This window comes from Oncorhynchus tshawytscha, linkage group LG07 (genome assembly GCF_018296145.1).
Source record: "Oncorhynchus tshawytscha isolate Ot180627B linkage group LG07, Otsh_v2.0, whole genome shotgun sequence".
NCBI lineage: Eukaryota > Metazoa > Chordata > Actinopteri > Salmoniformes > Salmonidae > Oncorhynchus > Oncorhynchus tshawytscha.
In genome coordinates, this window is record NC_056435.1 from 73,633,202 (window position 1) to 73,652,455 (window position 19,254).

At 47.4% G+C, this 19,254-nt stretch overlaps 1 protein-coding gene across 14 annotated transcripts in view; it reads right to left on the reverse strand.

Moving 5' to 3' along the window:
• Positions 1–19,254, reverse strand: part of slmapa (sarcolemma associated protein a) — a 128,734-nt gene that overhangs the window by 8,168 nt on the left and 101,312 nt on the right. For 11 of the 14 annotated variants that reach the window (XM_042324954.1, XM_042324951.1, XM_042324952.1 and 8 more), the window contains 4 exons: positions 16,940–17,245; positions 15,824–15,941; positions 13,192–13,363; positions 12,397–12,531 (listed from right to left, as the gene is read on the reverse strand). In XM_042324954.1, coding sequence (XP_042180888.1) covers positions 12,397–12,531; positions 13,192–13,363; positions 15,824–15,941; positions 16,940–17,245 — 731 coding nt within the window. Of the gene's footprint in view, positions 1–4,218; positions 4,307–12,396; positions 12,532–13,191; positions 13,364–15,823; positions 15,942–16,028; positions 16,578–16,939; positions 17,246–19,254 lie in introns of those variants that run through there. The other 3 variants (XM_042324961.1, XM_042324950.1, XM_042324957.1) reach the window with 2 other exon arrangements.

Consider the following 19,254-nt stretch of genomic DNA (forward strand, 5'->3'; position numbering starts at 1 on the left):
AGTGTGGTGGGCATAGAGTATGGTGGGCATAGAGTATGGTGGGCATAGAGTATGGTGGGCATAGAGTATGGGTGGGCATAGAGTATGGTGGGCATAGAGTATGGTGGGCATAGAGTATGGTGGGCATAGAGTATGGTGGGCATAGAGTATGGTGGGCATAGAGTATGGTGGGCATAGGTGGGCATAGTGGGCATAGAGTATGGTGGGCATAGAGTATGGTGGGCATAGAGGGCATAGAGTATGGTGGGCATAGAGCGAGGCGGGCATAGAGCGAGACGGGCATAGAGCGAGACGGGCATAGAGCGAGACGGGCATAGAGCGAGACGGGCATAGAGCGAGACGGGCATAGAGCGAGACGGGCATAGAGCGAGACGGGCATAGAGCGAGACGGGCATAGAGCGAGACGGGCATAGAGTATGGTGGGCATAGAGTATGGTGGGCATAGAGCGAGACGGGCATAGAGTATGGTGGGCATAGAGGGCATAGAGTATGGTGGGCATAGAGCGAGACGGGCATAGAGTATGGTGGGCATAGAGCGAGACGGGCATAGAGTGAGACGGGCATAGAGTATGGTGGGCATAGAGCGAGACGGGCATAGAGTATGGTGGGCATAGAGTAAGGTGGGCATAGAGTATGGTGGGCATAGAGTATGGTGGGCATAGAGGGCATAGAGTATGGTGGGCATAGAGTATGGAGGGCATAGAGTATGGTGGGCATAGAGTGCATAGAGTATGGTGGGCATAGAGTATGGTGGGCATAGAGGGCATAGAGTATGGTGGGCATAGAGTATGGTGGGCATAGAGTATGGAGGGCATAGAGTATGGAGGGCATAGAGTATGGTGGGCATAGAGCGAGACGGGCATAGACGGGCATAGAGCGAGACGGGCATAGAGCGAGACGGGCATAGAGCGAGACGGGCATAGAGCGAGACGGGCATAGAGCGAGACGGGCATAGAGCGAGACGGGCATAGAGCGAGACGGGCATAGAGCGAGACGGGCATAGAGTATGGTGGGCATAGAGTATGGTGGGCATAGAGCGAGACGGGCATAGAGTATGGTGGGCATAGAGGGCATAGAGTATGGTGGGCATAGAGCGAGACGGGCATAGAGTATGGTGGGCATAGAGCGAGACGGGCATAGAGTGAGACGGGCATAGAGTATGGTGGGCATAGAGCGAGACGGGCATAGAGTATGGTGGGCATAGAGTAAGGTGGGCATAGAGTATGGTGGGCATAGAGTATGGTGGGCATAGAGTAGGGCATAGAGTATGGTGGGCATAGAGTATGGTGGGCATAGAGTGCATAGAGTATGGTGGGCATAGAGTATGGTGGGCATAGAGGGCATAGAGTATGGTGGGCATAGAGTATGGAGGGCATAGAGAGTATGGTGGGCATAGAGTATGGAGGGCATAGAGTATGGTGGGCATAGAGGGCATAGAGTATGGTGGGCATAGAGTATGGTGGGCATAGAGTATGGTGGGCATAGAGTGTGGTGGGCATAGAGTATGGTGGGCATAGAGTATGGTGGGCATAGAGTATGGTGGGCATAGAGTATGGTGGGCATAGAGTATGGTGGGCATAGAGTATGGTGGGCATAGAGTGCATAGAGTATGGTGGGCATAGAGTATGGTGGGCATAGAGTATGGTGGGCATAGAGTATGGTGGGCATAGAGTATGGTGGGTATAGAGTATGGTGGGCATAGAGTATGGTGGGCATAGAGGGCATAGAGTATGGTGGGCATAGAGTATGGTGGGCATAGAGGGCATAGAGTATGGTGGGCATAGAGCGAGGCGGGCATAGAGCGAGACGGGCATAGAGCGAGACGGGCATAGAGCGAGACGGGCATAGAGCGAGACGGGCATAGAGCGAGACGGGCATAGAGCGAGACGGGCATAGAGCGAGACGGGCATAGAGCGAGACGGGCATAGAGCGAGACGGGCATAGAGCGAGACGGGCATAGAGTATGGTGGGCATAGAGCGAGACGGGCATAGAGCGAGACGGGCATAGAGCGAGACGGGCATAGAGTATGGTGGGCATAAAGCGAGACGGGCAAGAGCGAGACGGGCATAGAGTATGGTGGGCATAGAGCGAGACGGGCATAGAGCGAGACGGGCATAGAGTATGGTGGGCATAGCGAGACGGGCATAGAGCGAGACGGGCATAGAGTATGGTGGGCATAGCATAGAGCGAGACGGGCATAGAGCATGGTGGGCATAGCATAAAGCGAGACGGGCGGGTGGGCATAGAGCGATGGTGGGCATAGAGTATGGTGGGCATAGAGCGAGACGGGCATAGAGCGAGACGGGCATAGAGCGGTGGGCATAGAGCGAGACGGGCATAGAGCGAGACGGGCATAGAGCGAGACGGGCATAGAGCGCGACGGGCATAGGGTATATGAGCGGTCTTAGGGTATAGGCGGTCATAGGGTAGCGGCGGTCATAGGGTATGGTGGTCATAGGGTATGGCGGTCATAGGGGCATAGGCGGTCATAGCGTATGGCGGTCATAGGGTATGAAATCATAGGGTATGACGGGCGGTCATAGGGCATGGCGGTCATAGGGTATGGCGGTCATAGGGCGAGCGGTCATAGGGTATAGAGCGGACATAGGGTATGAGCGGACATAGGGTATGGCGGACATAGGGTATGGCGGACATAGGGTATGAGCGGGTCATAGGGTATGCGGTCATAGGGTATGACGGTCATAGGGTATGACGGTCATAGGGTATGACGGTCATAGGTCATAGGGTATGATGGTCATAAAGTGCGACGGCCATTAAGTACATTAAGTATGCTGGTCATAAAGTACATTAAGTATCCTGGTCATAAAGTACATTAAGTATGCTGGTCATAAAGTACATTAAGTATGCTGGTCATAAAGTACATTAAGTATGCTGGTCATAAAGTACATTAAGTATCCTGGTCATAAAGTACATTAAGTATGCTGGTCATAAAGTACATTAAGTATGCTGGTCATAAAGCAATAATGAGAAAAAAATTTCAAAAATAAGTGAAAAGGTGAAACAATCCCCCAGAATTAGTGAGCTATTGGTGAGCTAGTGATCCCAGCAAGACAGACGGCAGGCTTCAATGACTGCATTAGTCGAACAGTGTTTCCCAACATCAGGTGTGCACATCCAGGGCCACAACGAAAATATGTAGTGTTGGGGGTACTGGAAGACCGGAGCGGGGAAACAGTGCAGTAGGAGACTGACTGGACAGAGACCAAGAGTAGGTCATCCATGATCCTGGAGTGCCGTATCCACTTCGTGTTTTTGATTTAACCAACATGGAAAACCAGGTGTGTTTGAATTTAGTCGATCGCTGAACTGATCAGTTAGCTCAGTTGGTCAGACGTGGTGCCTAGTTGGAACAAAACCCTACAGTAATTGGCATCACTCCAGGAGCAGGGTTGTCTTCCCCCTGGTCTAAACAGGGCCGTTCAACTCAGGTCCTGGAGTGCCAAAACACTTCATTTGTATCTTCTTCCATCAGACTGGTTCAGACCTGGGTCAATAGGGCTGTGTTTACACAGGCAGCCCAATTCTGATCTTTGGACTAATAATATCAGTTATTAAGCGGTCTGTGTAAACGCAGACCTGGTGAGCGTGGGACATTAACTACCAGGTAGAAACAAACTCAGAACTGTTTCAGGATTTCGGTCTTTCAGAACCAGAATTGACCAGCCCCAGGTTTAGCGTTAGTTCTCCCCAGTGTTGGTGTTGTGTTAGTTCTCCCCAGTGTTGGTGTTGTGTTAGTTCTCCCCAGTGTTGGTGTTGTGTTGGTTCTCCCCAGTGTTGGTGTTGTGTTGGTTCTCCCCAGTGTTGGTGTTGTGTTAGTTCTCCCAGTGTTGGTGTTGTGTTGGTTCTCCCCAGTGTTGGTGTTGTGTTGGTTCTCCCCAGTGTTGGTGTTGTGTTGGTCCTCCCCAGTGTTGGTGTTGTGTTGGTTCTCCCCAGTGTTGGTGTTGTGTTGGTTCTCCCCAGTGTTGGTGTTGTGTTGGTTCTCCCCTGTGTTGGTTCTCCCCAGTGTTGGTTCTCCCCAGTGTTGGTTCTCCCCAGTGTTGGTGTTTAGTGTTAGTTCTCCCCAGTGTTGGTGCAGCTGCAGGAGGAGTGGTTCAATGAATGATAGCCATGCACTGTAGAGTTAGAGAGGAGGAGGATGATGATGATGAAGACAACAGGTGAGAGACGACACCAACTCAACAGAACGTCGGGTGTACCTTTCTACCACAACTGGCTGAAGCACCAATACAGCAAGGCCAGGATAAGGCTGATGAAAATGGCTTGGACAGGCTGCAATATGGATGGCTAAAGGAGGGAGGGATCAATCAGAGACAATAATCAAATAGAATAATAAATTGTTATAAACTCATCAAAACTAAATCAATAAATGGGGAAATATTCTAAATGAATAAATAAACAGAAAACTGAAGGGAGTAATTAACTGTTGGATTAACTTCTAAAATCAACCCAAGAGGAGGACTGAGAGGGAAGGGGGGATAGGGCAGAAGGAGAGGAGGATAGGGCAGAAGGAGAGGAGGATAGGGCAGAAGGAGAGGAGGATAGAAGGATATGGCAGAAGGGAGGAGGAGGATAGGGCAGAAGGAGAGGAGGATAGGGCAGAAGGAGAGGAGGATATGGCAGAAGGAGAGGAGGATAGGGCAGAAGGAGAGGAGGATAGGGCAGAAGGAGAGGAGGATAGGGCAGAAGGAGAGGAGGATAGGGCAGAAGGAGAGGAGGATAGGGCAGAAGGAGAGGAGGATATGGCAGAAGGAGAGGAGGATATGGCAGAAGGAGTATGAGGAGGATAGGGCAGAAGGAGAGGAGGATAAAGGCAGAAGTATGAGGAGGATAAGGCAGAAGGGAGGAGGATATGGCAGAAGGAGAGGAGGATATGGCAGAAGGAGAGGAGGATAATGGCAGAAGGAAGGATATGGCAGAAGGAGGAGGAGGATGGCAGAAGGAGAGGAGGATGGCAGAAGGAGAGGAGGATGGCAGAAGGAGGAGGAGGATATGGCAGAAGGAGAGGAGGATAGGGCAGAAGGAGAGGAGGATAGGGCAGAAGGAGAGGAGGATAGGGCAGAAGGAGAGGAGGATAGGGCAGAAGGAGAGGAGGATATGGCAGAAGGAGACTAGGATATGGCAGAAGGAGAGTAGGATCATGGCAGAAGGAGAGTAGGATATGGCAGAAGGAGAGGAGGATAGGGCAAACCAGGTGTGGAGGATAGGGCAGAAGGAGAGGAGGATAGGGCAGAAGGGTGGAGGATTGGGCAGAAGGACAGGAGGATAGGGCAGAAGGAGAGGAGGATATGGCAGAAGGAGTTCAAGGAGGATCCTGGCAGAAGGAGAGGAGGATATTCCAGAAGAGAGGAGGATAGGGCAGAAGGAGAGGAGGATATGGCAGAAGGAGAGGAGGATATGGCAGAAGGAGAGGAGGATATGGCAGAAGGAGAGGAGGATATGGCAGAAGGAGAGGAGGATATGGCAGAAGGAGAGGAGGATATGGCAGAAGGAGAGGAGGATATGGCAGTGGGAGGAGGATAGGGCAGAAGGAGGGAGGATAGGGCAGAAGGAGAGGAGGATATGGCAGAAGGAGAGGAGGATAGGGCAGAAGGAGGGAGGATATGGCAGAAGGTGAGGAGGATATGGCAGAAGGAGAGGAGGATATCCCCAGAAGGTGTTGTGAGGATCTGGCAGTTGGTGAGGAGGATCTCCCCAGAAGGTGAGGAGGATCTGGCAGTGTTGGTGAGGAGGATCTCCCCAGAAGGTGAGGAGGATAGGGCAGAAGGAGAGGAGGATAGGGCAGAAGGAGGGAGGATTGGTTCTCCCCAGTGTTGGGAGGATAGGGCAGTTGGTGGCTGCAGGAGGATGGTTCAATGAAGGATAGGAGGATAGAGGCAGAAGGAGGAGGATGGATGATGAAGACAACAGGTGAGAGGATATGGCAGAAGAGAGGAGGATATGGCAGAAGGACTGGAGGAAGGGCAGAAGCAAGGAGGATAAGGCTGAAGAAAGAGGAGGATAGGGCAGAAGGAGAGGAGGATAGGGCAGAAGGAGAGGAGGATAGGGCAGAAGGAGAGGAGGATAGAGACAATAATCAGAAGGAGATAAAGGATAAACTGGCAGAACTAAATCAATAAAGGATATTCAAAGGAATAAATAAACAGAAAACTGAAGGAGGATTAACTGGGCAAAAGGAGAGGAGGATAGGGCAGAAGGAAGGAGGATAGGGCAGAAGGAGAGGAGGATAGGGCAGAAGGAGAGGAGGATAGGGCAGAAGGAGAGGAGGATAGGGCAGAAGGAGAGGAGGATAGGGCAGAAGGAGAGGAGGATAGGGCAGAAGGAGAGGAGGATAGAAGGATATGGCAGAAGGAGAGGAGGATAGAAGGATATGGCAGAAGGAGACGAGGATAGAAGGATATGGCAGAAGGAGAGGAGGATAGAAGGATATGGCAGAAGGAGAGGAGGATAGAAGGATATGGCAGAAGGAGAGGAGGATAGAAGGATATGGCAGAAGGAGAGGAGGATAGAAGGATATGGCAGAAGGAGACGAGGATAGGAGGATATGGCAGAAGGAGAGGAGGATAGGAGGATATGGCAGAAGGAGAGGAGGATAGAAGGATATGGCAGAAGGAGAGGAGGATAGAAGGATATGGCAGAAGGAGAGGAGGATAGAAGGATATGGCAGAAGGAGACGAGGATAGAAGGATATGGCAGAAGGAGACGAGGATAGGGCCGAAGGAGGATAGGGCAGGAGGAGAGGAGGAGAGGGCAGGAGGAGAGGAGGAGAGGGCAGGAGGAGAGGAGGAGAGGGCAGAAGGAGGATAGGGCAGAAGGAGGATATAGGGCAGAAGGAGAGGATAGAAGGATATGGCAGAAGGAGACGAGGATAGAAGGATATGGCAGAAGGAGACGAGGATAGAAGGATATGGCAGAAGGAGACGAGGATAGAAGGATATGGCAGAAGGAGACGAGGATAGGAGGATATGGCAGAAGGAGAGGAGGATAGGATAGGGCAGGAGGAGAGGAGGATAGGGCAGGAGGAGAGGAGGATAGGGCAGGAGGAGAGGAGAGGAGGATAGGGCAGGAGGGAGGAGAGGAGGATAGGGCAGGAGGAGAGGAGGATAGGGCAGGAGGAGAGGAGGATAGGGCAGGAGGAAAGGAGGATAGGGCAGGAGGAAAGGAGGATAGGGCAGGAGGAAAGGAGGATAGGGCAGGAGGAGAGGAGGATAGGGCAGGAGGAGAGGAGGATAGGGCAGGAGGAGAGGAGGATAGGGCAGGAGGAGAGGAGGATAGGGCAGAAGGAGAGGAGGATATGGCAGAAGGAGAGGAGGATATGGCAGAAGGAGAGGAGGATATGGCAGAAGGAGAGGAGGATATGGCAGAAGGAAAGGAGGAGAGGAGGATAGGGCAGAAGGAGTATGATAGGAGGATAGGGCAGAAGGAGGAGGATAGGAGGAAAGGGCAGAAGGAGGAGGATAGGAGGAAAGGGCAGAAGGCAGGAGGATGATGGGGCAGGAGGACGATACATCTAGTAGTTGAACACGGGTATAGATACATGTCACACCACATCTAGAAGCTGAACACAGGTATAGATACATGTCACACCACATCTAGAAGCTGAACACAGGTATAGATACATGTCACACCACATCTAGAAGCTGAACACAGGTATAGATACATGTTACACCACATCTAGAAGCTGAACACAGGTATAGATACATGTCACACCACATCTAGAAGCTGAACACAGTATAGATACATGTTACACCACATCTAGAAGCTGAACACACAGGTATATATAGATACATGTTGCTGAACACAGGTATAGATAAAGTTGAAGTCGGAAGTTTACATACACTTAGGTTGGAGTCATTAAAACTCGTTTTTCAACCACTCTGTGCCTCTTTGCTTGACATCACGGGAAAATCAAAAGAAATCGGCCACAAGTCCAGACCTCCACAAGTCTGGTTCATCCTTGGGAGCAATTTCCAAACACCTGAAGGTACCACGTTCATCTGTACAAACAATAGCATGCAAAGCCAGACTACGGTTTGCAACTGCACATGCGGACAAAGATCGTACTTTTTGGAGATATGTCCTCTGGTCTGATGAAACAAAAATATAACTGTTTGGCCATAATGACCATTGTTATGTTTGGAGGAAAAAAGGGGGAGTGCTTCCCAACTGTGAAGCACGAGGGTGGCAGCATCATGTTGTGGGGGTGCTTTGCTGCAGAAGGGACTGGTGCACTTTACAAAATAGATGGCATCATGAGAAAGGAAAATTATGTGGATATGTTGAAGCAACATCTCAAGACATCAGTCAGGAAGTTAAAGCTTGGTCGCAAATGGGTCTTCCAAATGGACAATGACCCCAAACATACTTCCAAAGTTGTGGCAAAATGGCTTAAGGACAACAAAGTCAAGGTATTGGAGTGGTCATCACAAAGCCCTGACCTCAATCCTATAGAAAATGTGTAGGCAGAAATGAAAAAGCGTGTGCGAGCAAGGAGGCCTACACACCTGACTCAGTTACACCAGATCTGTCAGGAGGAATGGGCCAAAATTCACCCAACTTATTGTGGGAAGCTTGTGGAAAGCTACCCGAAACGTTTGACCCAAGTTAAACAATTTAAAGGCAATGCTACCAAATACTAATTGAGTGTATGTAAACTTCTGACCCACTGGGAATGTGATGAAAGAAATCATCTGAAATAAATCCTTCTCTCTACTATTATTCTGACATTTCACATTCTTAAAATAAAGTGGTGATCCTAACTGACCTAAGACAGGGAATTTTTTACTAGGATTTAATGTCAGGAATTGTGAAAAACTGAGTTTAAATGTATTTGGCTAAAGTGTATGTAAACTTCTGACTTCAACTGTACATGTCACACCACATCTAGAAGCGGAACACAACAACAGTAAGAGTATGGGTCAAGGAGAAGGACAGTGGAGAGAGAGAGAGAGAGAGGGTGGGGTTTAACAAACACACGAGAACAAACTGAGTACAACGATTATGAAAGCGGATCACTCTCGCACGGGATTCAACCAGATCCTGCTGTGTCCACAATGCTACATTTTAAATGTCAGTTTCTGTTTGAGCCAACATATGCACGTTTACTGTGAACATGGTCTCCACCAATGCAGGAAAATTGCCTTTAAAAATGGTGCATTGTCAACAAAGCGTGATCAGATTGAATCCCAGTCTTGTTGATTTGATGTCCCAGGACTGAGATTGATTTGATGTCAAAGGACTGAGATTGATTTGATGTCCCAGGACTGAGATTGATTTGATGTCCCAGGACTGAGATTGATTTGATGTCCCAGGACTGAGATTGATTTGATGTCCCAGGACTGAGATTGATTTGATGTCCCAGGACATTTGTGTGTGTTATTTGTTAATCAGGACAGAGGGGTTCTAGAAGCAGGAGCCTGGCCAGTAGTGAGTAAGAGCCAGACTGTATTGTGTTCCCCATCCTAAACACAGTAGGGTTGATGTGACATTTCTGACACAAGTCCTTCCACCAGGATTTTTTGTAAAGTAGCCCAAAGATAGAGGCTCAAAAATAGAAGAACCCACAGTTACCCATCACCACATCTGATGACAACTTCTGGACTTTGCGACCTAACAGAAATGACTTTTGAAGATAGAACGGCCCAAAACTATCTTCCATCCTTTTTTAATACTCCCATGTCAGTCCCTAACACGGATTTGTTTTGTTCAAATATATATTTAACCTTTATTTAACTAGGCAAGTCAGATAAGAACAAATTATTATTTACACTGACGACCTACTCCGGCCAAACCCAGACGACTCTGGGCCAATTGTGCGCCGCGCTATGAGACTCCCAATTAGGGCCGGATGTGATACAGCCTGGATTCGAACCAGGCACTGTAGTGACACCTCATGCACTGAGATGCAGTGCCTTAGACCACTGCGCCACTCGGGAGCCCTGATGGATGTTGGCAGATCAAAAGTTGCTGAATATGTTCAATGTGCTGAGTGATGACTTCAGTCTCTTAAGAAATTACTTCTGAGCTGACTGACAATAGCAGGAATAAAACAGAACTACTGACAATAGCAGGAATAAAACAGAACTACTGACAATAGCAGGAATAAAACAGAACTACTGACAATAGCAGGAATAAAACAGAACTACTGACAATAGCAGGAATAAAACAGAACTACTGACAATAGCAGGAATAAAACAGAACTACTGACAATAGCAGGAATAAAACAGAACTACTGACAATAGCAGGAATAAAACAGAACTACTGACAACAGCAGGAATAAAACAGAACTACTGACAATAGCAGGAATAAAACAGAACTACTGACAATAGCAGGAATAAAACAGAACTACTGACAATAGCAGGAATAAAACAGAACTACTGACAATAGCAGGAATAAAACAGAACTACTGACAATAGCAGGAATAAAACAGAACTACTGACAATAGCAGGAATAAAACAGAACTACTGACAATAGCAGGAATAAAACAGAACTACTGACAATAGCAGGAATAAAACAGAACTACTGACAATAGCAGGAATAAAACAGAACTACTGACAATAGCAGGAATAAAACAGAACTACTGACAATAGCAGGAATAAAACAGAACTACTGACAATAGCAGGAATAAAACAGAACTACTGACAATAGCAGGAATAAAACAGAACTACTGACAATAGCAGGAATAAAACAGAACTACTGACAATAGCAGGAATAAAACAGAACTACTGACAATAGCAGGAATAAAACAGAACTACTGACAATAGCAGGAATAAACAGAACTACTGACAATAGCAGGAATAAAACAGAACTACTGACAATAGCAGGAATAAAACAGAACTACTGACAATAGCAGGAATAAAACAGAACTACTGACAATAGCAGGAATAAAACAGAACTACTGACAATAGCAGGAATAAACAGAACGAGCAGGCCATACAACTGTAATTCTAATAATTGGACTCACAGACATGGAAATCTGTGTGGGACTGTTGCTAACTTTCAGCTACTTCAAGGATATCTCTGGACTTTGCTCCGTTCATCTTTCCCTCGATCCTGACTAGTCTCCCAGTCCCTGCCACTGATCCCCACAGCATGATGCTGCCACCACCATGCTTCACCGTAGGGATGGTGCCAGGTTTCCTCCAGACGTAACGCTTGGCTTCATCAGGCCAGAGAATCTTATTTCTCAAGGTCATTGTCCTTTAGGTGCCCTTCGGCAAACTCCAAGCAGGCTGTCATGTGCCTTTTCCTGAGGAGTGTCTTTGGTCTGGCCACTCTACCATAAAGGCCTGATTGGTGGAGTGCTGCAGAGATGGTTGTCCTTCTGGAAGGTTCTCCCATCTTCACAGAGGAACTCTGGAGCTCTATCAGAGTGACCATTGGGTTCTTGGTCACCTCCCTGACCAAGGCCCTTCTTCCCCGATTACTCAGTTTGGCCGAGCGGACAGCTCTAGGAAGAGTCTTGGTGGTTCCAAACTTCTTCCATTTAAGAATGACGGAGGCCACTGTGTTCTTGGGGACCTTTAATGCTGCAGAAATGTTTTGATACCCTTCCAAGATCTTTGCCTCGACACAATCCTGTCTCGGAACATGCACCTGTCAACTGTGGGACCTTATATAGACAGGTGTGTGTCTTTCCAAATCATGTCCAATCAATTGAATTGACCACAGGTGGACTCCAATGAAGTTGTAGAAACATCTCAACGTTGATCAATGGAAACAGGATGCACCTGAGATCAATTTAGTCTCATAGCAAAGGGTCTGAATACTTATGTAAATAAGGTATTTGTTTATTTATTTTGAATACATTTGCACAAATGTATTCAAACCTGTTTTTCATTATGGGGTATTGTGTGTAGATTGAGGGGGAAAAATGTATTTAAGCAATTTTAGAATTAAGGCTATAATGTAACAAAATGTAGAAAAAGTCAAAGGGTTGAAATCGTTTCTGAACGAGTTGTATAAAAGCTGGCAAACATTAGCAGTGAATTTCATACAGGTAACTGATCGCCTCACTTAAGTTGCAGAAGTAACTCACTTGAAGAAGCTCCCGCTTTGCTTTTTTTGTGCTACTTCGTAAACAAACACATGTGACTGGCTCAAACAGGGCTCCCGAGTGCCGCAGAGGTGTCACTGCAGTACCTGGTTTGAATCCAGGCCGAATCAACATCCGGCCGTGATTGGGAGTCCCATAGTGCGGAAGCACAATTGGCCCAGCGTCGTCCGGGTTTGGCCGGGGTCGGACCGTCATTTTTTAATAAGAATTTGTTCTTAACTGACTTGCCTATGTAGTATAGTAAATGAACCACACAGAGAGAGACAGAGAAAAGGCCTGGTGACTTCTGGACAGGAAATGGGGTTATGGTATCACTACTTACATTCTTGCCCTTGTCCTGCAGCAGTTTGAGGTTGAATTTACACTGTTCCAGCTCCTCGTTGATGGAGCGTTTCTCCTGCTCTGTCCTGTCATAACGCTGCCGCAGGTCAGATAGCAAGGTCTGGGTGTCCTCATACTGGGGTTGGAGAGAGGGAGAGAGGGAGAAAGAGATTCAGGTGAGATTCATCTGGTACCAGGGATAGCTGTGTGGCTGGTACCTGGGATAGCTGCGTGGCTGGTACCTGGGATAGCTGCGTGGCTGGTACCTGGGATAGCTGCGTGGCTGGCTGGTACCTGGGATAGCTGCTGTGGCTGGTACCTGGGATAGCTGTGTGGCTGGTACCTGGGATAGCTGTGTGGCTGGTACCTGGGACCTGGGATAGCTGCGTGGCTGGTACCTGGGATAGCTGTGTGGCTGGTACCTGGGGCTGGTACCTGGGAGCTGCGTGGCTGGTACCTGGGTGGCTGGTACCTGGGATAGCTGTGGCTGGTACCTGGTACCTGGGATAGCTGCGTGGCTGGTACCTGGGATAGCTGCGTGGCTGGTACCTGGGATAGCTGTGTGGCTGGTACCAGGGATAGCTTTGTGTGTACTGTATCATACCTCTCTCTGCAGGCTCTGTGTCCTGCTAGTAGCCTGGGTTAGCTGTGACTGCAGTATGTGAACCATATCATACCTCGCTCTGTGTCCTGCTAGTAGCCTGGGTTAGCTGTGTGTGTACTGTATCATACCTCTCTCTGCAGGCTCTGTGTCCTGCTAGTAGCCTGGGTTAGCTGTGTGTGTACTGTATCATACCTCTCTCTGCAGGCTCTGTGTCCTGCTAGCAGCCTGGGCCAGCTGTGACTGCAGCTTGTTAGCGTCCTGGAGGTGTTGGTCCTGCAGTGAGCCCAGTCTACTCTGCATCTCTCCCTGGGATTTCTCCAGTAACTCAAGACTGCTGTTCAGACTGGCAGTCTGCTCCCTGGAACTGAGAAGAGGGAGGACAGGTGGTCAAGCACATGGATGGATAGTTAAGTAATAATAAAGGTTAGTCTGTTGTACTTCAGCTTGCGCTCAACATTTCAACTGCTCTCTCCCCCCATCCATCACTCTCCTTCCCTCCTTTCCATGCTGCCTCTGTCCCAAGTCAGCTCCTGCACACTGCTGCTGTTGAAGCCCTCACACCCACCCAGCTAATAAATAGCTGACAGGTTATCCACCCACACCGTACCAGGCTAGCACAACCCCCAATAGCACTAGACTCATCCACCCTCCGATAGCGCTGACTGTGATGAAGGATTTCAACATGAAGGAGTGTTGAGTGGCAGCAGAGACTTGGAGACTGCCAGAGAGCAGAGGCAGCTAAAATCTGTTTGACTCTTTCCAGCATCTCTGCAGACAGGGCAGTAGACCAACAACCAGTAGACCAACAACCAGTAGACCAACAACCAGTAGACCAACAACCAGTAGACCAACAACCAGTAGACCAACAACCAGTAGACCAACAACCAGTAGACCAACAACCTCCTTTATTTAGATGAGCTGCTTAATAAAAGGAGCCAAACAGTCAGTCTGTCCTGCCTTTGTGAATGCAGCTCAGTGTGAGGAGGTCTGAAACGGTAACCCTGCTGCAGCTCAGAGGTCTGAAACGGTAACCCTGCTGCAGCTCAGAGGTCTGAAACGGTAACCCTGCTGCAGCTCAGTGTGAGGAGGTCTGAAACGGTAACCCTGCTGCAGCTCAGTGTGAGGAGGTCTGAAACGGTAACCCTGCTGCAGCTCAGTGTGAGGAGGTCTGAAACGGTAACCCTGCTGCAGCTCAGAGGTCTGAAACGGTAACCCTGCTGCAGCTCAGTGTGAGGAGGTCTGAAACGGTAACCCTGCTGCATCTCAGAGGTCTGAAACGGTAACACTACTGCAGCTCAGAGGTCTGAAACGGTAACCCTGCTGCAGCTCAGTGTGAGGAGGTCTGAAACGGTAACCCTGCTGCAGCTCAGTGTGAGGAGGTCTGAAACGGTAACCCTGCTGCATCTCAGCGGTCTGAAACGGTAACCCTGCTGCAGCTCAGTGTGAGGAGGTCTGAAACGGTAACCCTGCTGCAGCTCAGAGGTCTGAAACTGTAACCCTGCTGCAGCTCAGTGTGAGGAGGTCTGAAACGGTAACCCTGCTGCAGCTCAGTGTGAGGAGGTCTGAAACGGTAACCCTGCTGCAGCTCAGAGGTCTGAAACGGTAACACTACTGCAGCTCAGAGGTCTGAAACGGTAACCCTGCTGCAGCTCAGAGGTCTGAAACGGTAACCCTGCTGCAGCTCAGTGTGAGGAGGTCTGAAACGGTAACCCTGCTGCAGCTCAGAGGTCTGAAACTGTAACCCTGCTGCAGCTCAGTGTGAGGTCTGAACGGTAACCCTGCTGCAGCTCAGAGGCCTGAAACGGTAACCCTGCTGCAGCTCAGAGGTCTGAAACGGTAACCCTGCTGCAGCTCAGAGGTCTGAAACGGTAACCCTGCTGCATCTCAGTGTGAGGAGGTCTGAAAAGGTAACCCTGCTGCATCTCAGAGGTCTGAAACGGTAACCCTGCTGCTGCTCAGAGGTCTGAAACGGTAACCCTGCTGCAGCTCAGTGTGAGGAGGTCTGAAACGGTAACCCTGCTGCATCTCAGAGGTCTGAAACGGTAACACTACTGCAGCTCAGAGGTCTGAAACGGTAACCCTGCTGCAGCTCAGAGGTCTGAAACGGTAACCCTGCTGCAGCTCAGTGTGAGGTCGTCTGAAACGGTAACCCTGCTGCAGCTCAGAGGTCTGAAACGGTAACCCTGCTGCAGCTCAGTGTGAGGAGGTCTGAAACGGTAACCCTGCTGCAGCTCAGAGGTCTGAAACGGTAACCCTGCTGCATCTCAGTGTGAGGAGGTCTGAAAAGGTAACCCTGCTGCAGCTCAGAGGTCTGAAACGGTAACACTTCCACTCAGACTCCTCCTTTGACAATACACCTAGATGTGGAACACTTGTAGAAGTCTTACATCAGATGGAGATGAGTATTTCCTAAAATGTCCCTCCCATTGTATGGGCAGTTGGGCTTCCTCGCTTAGTTCAGTTAGAAAGGGGGATTCACACCCCACCGGGCCTAGCTAGAGGAAGAGACCCAGTCTGCACTAAACCGGGTCTGCAGTCAACCGGGTCTGCAGTAAGCCGGGTCTGCAGTCAACCGGGTCTGCAGTCAACCGGGTCTGCAGTAAACCGGGTCTGCAGTAAACCGGGTCTGCAGTAAACCGGGTCTGCAGTAAACAAAAAGCAAAACTTGGCAGACCTTACCACTGTCACTTCTGGATGTCATTGCTCTGTGTAGTGACATATTTCCTGGTGTAGCGGCTAAGGTGTTCCGTTGACAATCAGGGATAACACCCCCCCCCGTCCCTCCTCCCCTCCAATCTGCTGTGTCTGCGGTGTGTGGACCCACCTGTCCAGGTCCGTCTCCAGTCCGTGTAGTCTGTTCACCAGGGTCATCTTCTCAGAACGGAGACACTCACACTCCTGCTGCAGACTGGAACAGCCCTTCTGAAGACGCTCCAACTCTCCTACAGAAACAGATCATTATTATAGCAGCCCTTCTGAAGACGCTCCAACTCTCCTACAGAAACAGATCATTATTATAGCAGTCCTTCTGAAGACGCTCCAACTCTCCTACAGAAACAGATCATTATTATAGCAGTCCTTCTGAAGACGCTCCAACTCTCCTACAGAAACAGATCATTATTATAGCAGTCCTTCTGAAGACGCTCCAACTCTCCTACAGAAACAGATCATTATTATAGCAGTCCTTCTGAAGACGCTCCAACTCTCCTACAGAAACAGATCATTATTATAGCAGTCCTTCTGAAGACGCTCCAACTCTCCTACAGAAACAGATCATTATTATAGCAGTCCTTCTGAAGACGCTCCAACTCTCCTACAGAAACAGATCATTATTATAGCAGTCCTTCTGAAGACGCTCCAACTCTCCTACAGAAACAGATCATTATTATAGCAGTCCTTCTGAAGACGCTCCAACTCTCCTACAGAAACAGATCATTATTATAGCAGTCCTTCTGAAGACGCTCCAACTCTCCTACAGAAACAGATCATTATTATAGCAGTCCTTCTGAAGACGCTCCAACTCTCCTACAGAAACAGATCATTATTATAGCAGCCCTTCTGAAGACGCTCCAACTCTCCAACAGAAACAGATCATTATTATAGCAGTCCTTCTGAAGACGCTCCAACTCTCCTACAGAAACAGATCATTATTATAGCAGTCCTTCTGAATTCAAAACACTGGCAACTTTTATGCTGCAAGGATGTGATCACAAAGTACAACAACAACAACAAAAATGTGTATTTTGGCTGGGGTATAGAGAGAGGTCAGTTTCAATTCAATATGATGGAGGATAATGTAAGGAATTGATCAGGAACACCCATCAGGCTCTGCTGTTAGAAAGGTTAGGGGTTAGCATAGTATCGTACCTTGTAGCTCGAGGGCTCTCTGCTGGTGCAGGCTCTGCTGTTGGAAAGGTTAGGGGTTAGCATAGTATCGTACCTTGTAGCTCGAGGGCTCTCTGCTGGTGCAGGCTCTGCTGTTGGAAGGTGGCCTGCAGGGAGTTGATCTCCTGTTCGTATTTCGACGCAGCCTGACGCCACTTCTCCAGCTCGGCCGTGACACCTCCCAGGTCCCTCTGCAGGGCGGCGATGTCTCGCTCCCTCTCGGCCGTGGCGGCCTCCATGGCGTGGTGGAGAACTAGCACCTCCTCCTGAGCAGAGTACAGCTCCTCCTGTGTGCTGCTGATGCTGCTCTCTCTCTGCTCCTTCAGCTCCTCCATGTCTACCGCTAGCTTCCCCAACTGACCTGGAAACAGATGGTATATACTTTCATATACACTATATAATATTCAACATCTCTCCCCCAACTGACCTGGAAACATATGGTATATACTTTCATATACACTATATAATATACAACATCTCTCCCCCAACTGACCTGGAAACAGATGGTATATACTTTCATATACACTATATAATATACAACATCTCTCCCCCAACTGACCTGGAAACAGATGGTATATACTTTCATATACACTATATAATATACAACATCTCTCCCCCAACTGACCTGGAAACAGATGGTATATACTTTCATATACACTATATAACATACAACATCTCTCCCCCAACTGACCTGGAAACAGATGGTATATACTTTCATATACACTATATAATATACAACATCTCTCCCCCAACTGACCTGGAAACAGATGGTATATACTTTCATATACACTATATAATATACAGCATCTCTCCCCCAACTGACCTGGAAACAGATGGTATATACTTTCATATACACTATATAATATTCAACATCTCTCCCCCAACTGACCTGGAAACAATCGTGTAATGTAAACAACAATAATATATACGGGCTGTCAGACGTGGGTTGCCAAACACAAGCTTGCTGGTTTGATTCCCACCCCAAAGCAGAGCTGTCCTAATAACTATATGGAATAAGGAAAACTCAGCGCTGCCCTAATAACTATATGGAATAAGGAAAACTCAGCGCTGCCCTAATAACTATATGGAATAAGGAAAACTCAGCGCTGCCCTAATAACTATATGGAATAAGGAAAACTCAGCGCTGCCCTAATAACTATATGGAATAAGGAAAACTCAGAGCTGCCGTAAGGGGGTGGGGTGGGTTGTATTTAGGTACATCTGTTTGTTATGGTTGCGGTACGCACTGTATAGTAATGTATCTGTATGGTATAGCAATGTAATGTATGGTACAGTAATGTAATGTATGGTATAGTAATGTAAGGTACAGTAATGTAAGGTATAGTAATGTAATGTATAGTAATGTAAGGTACAGTAATGTAAGGTACAGTAATGTAAGGTACAGTAATGTAAGGTATAGTAATGTAATGTAAGGTATAGTAATATAAGGTACAGTAATGTAAGGTACAGTAATGTAAGGTATAGCAATGTAAGGTACAGTAATGTAAGGTATGGTATAGTAATGTAAGGTATAGCAATGTAAGGTACAGTAATGTAATGTATGGTATAGTAATGTAGTGTATGGTATAGCAATGTAAGGTAAAGTAATGTAATGTATAGTAATGTAAGGTATGGTATAGTAATGTAATGTATGGTATAGTAATGTAATGTATGGTATAGTAATGTAATGTATGGTATAGTAATGTAATGTATGGTATAGTAATGTAATGTATGGTATAGTAATGTAATGTATGGTATAGTAATGTAGTGTATGGTATAGTAATGTAAGGTATAGTAATGTTAGGTATGGTATAGTAATGTAGTGTATGGTATAGTAATGTAGTGTATGGTATAGTAATGTAGTGTATGGTATAGCAATGTAAGGTAAAGTAATGTAATGTATAGTAATGTAAGGTATGGTATAGTAATGTAATGTATGGTATAGTAATGTAATGTATGGTATAGTAATGTAATGTATGGTATAGTAATGTAGTGTATGGTATAGTAATGTAATGTATGGTATAGTAATGTAATGTATGGTATAGTAATGTAATGTATGGTATAGTAATGTAGTGTATGGTATAGTAATGTAAGGTATAGTAATGTTAGGTATGGTATAGTAATGTAGTGTATGGTATAGTAATGTAGTGTATGGTATAGCAATGTAATGTATGGTATAGCAATGTAATGTATGGTATAGTAATGTAGTGTATGGTATAGTAATGTAAGGTATAGTAATGTTAGGTATAGTAATGTATAGTAATGTAAGGTATAGTAATGTATAGTAATGTAAGGTATAGTAATGTAAGGTACAGTAATGTAATGTATAGTAATGTAATATATAGCAATGTAATGTATAGCAATGTAATG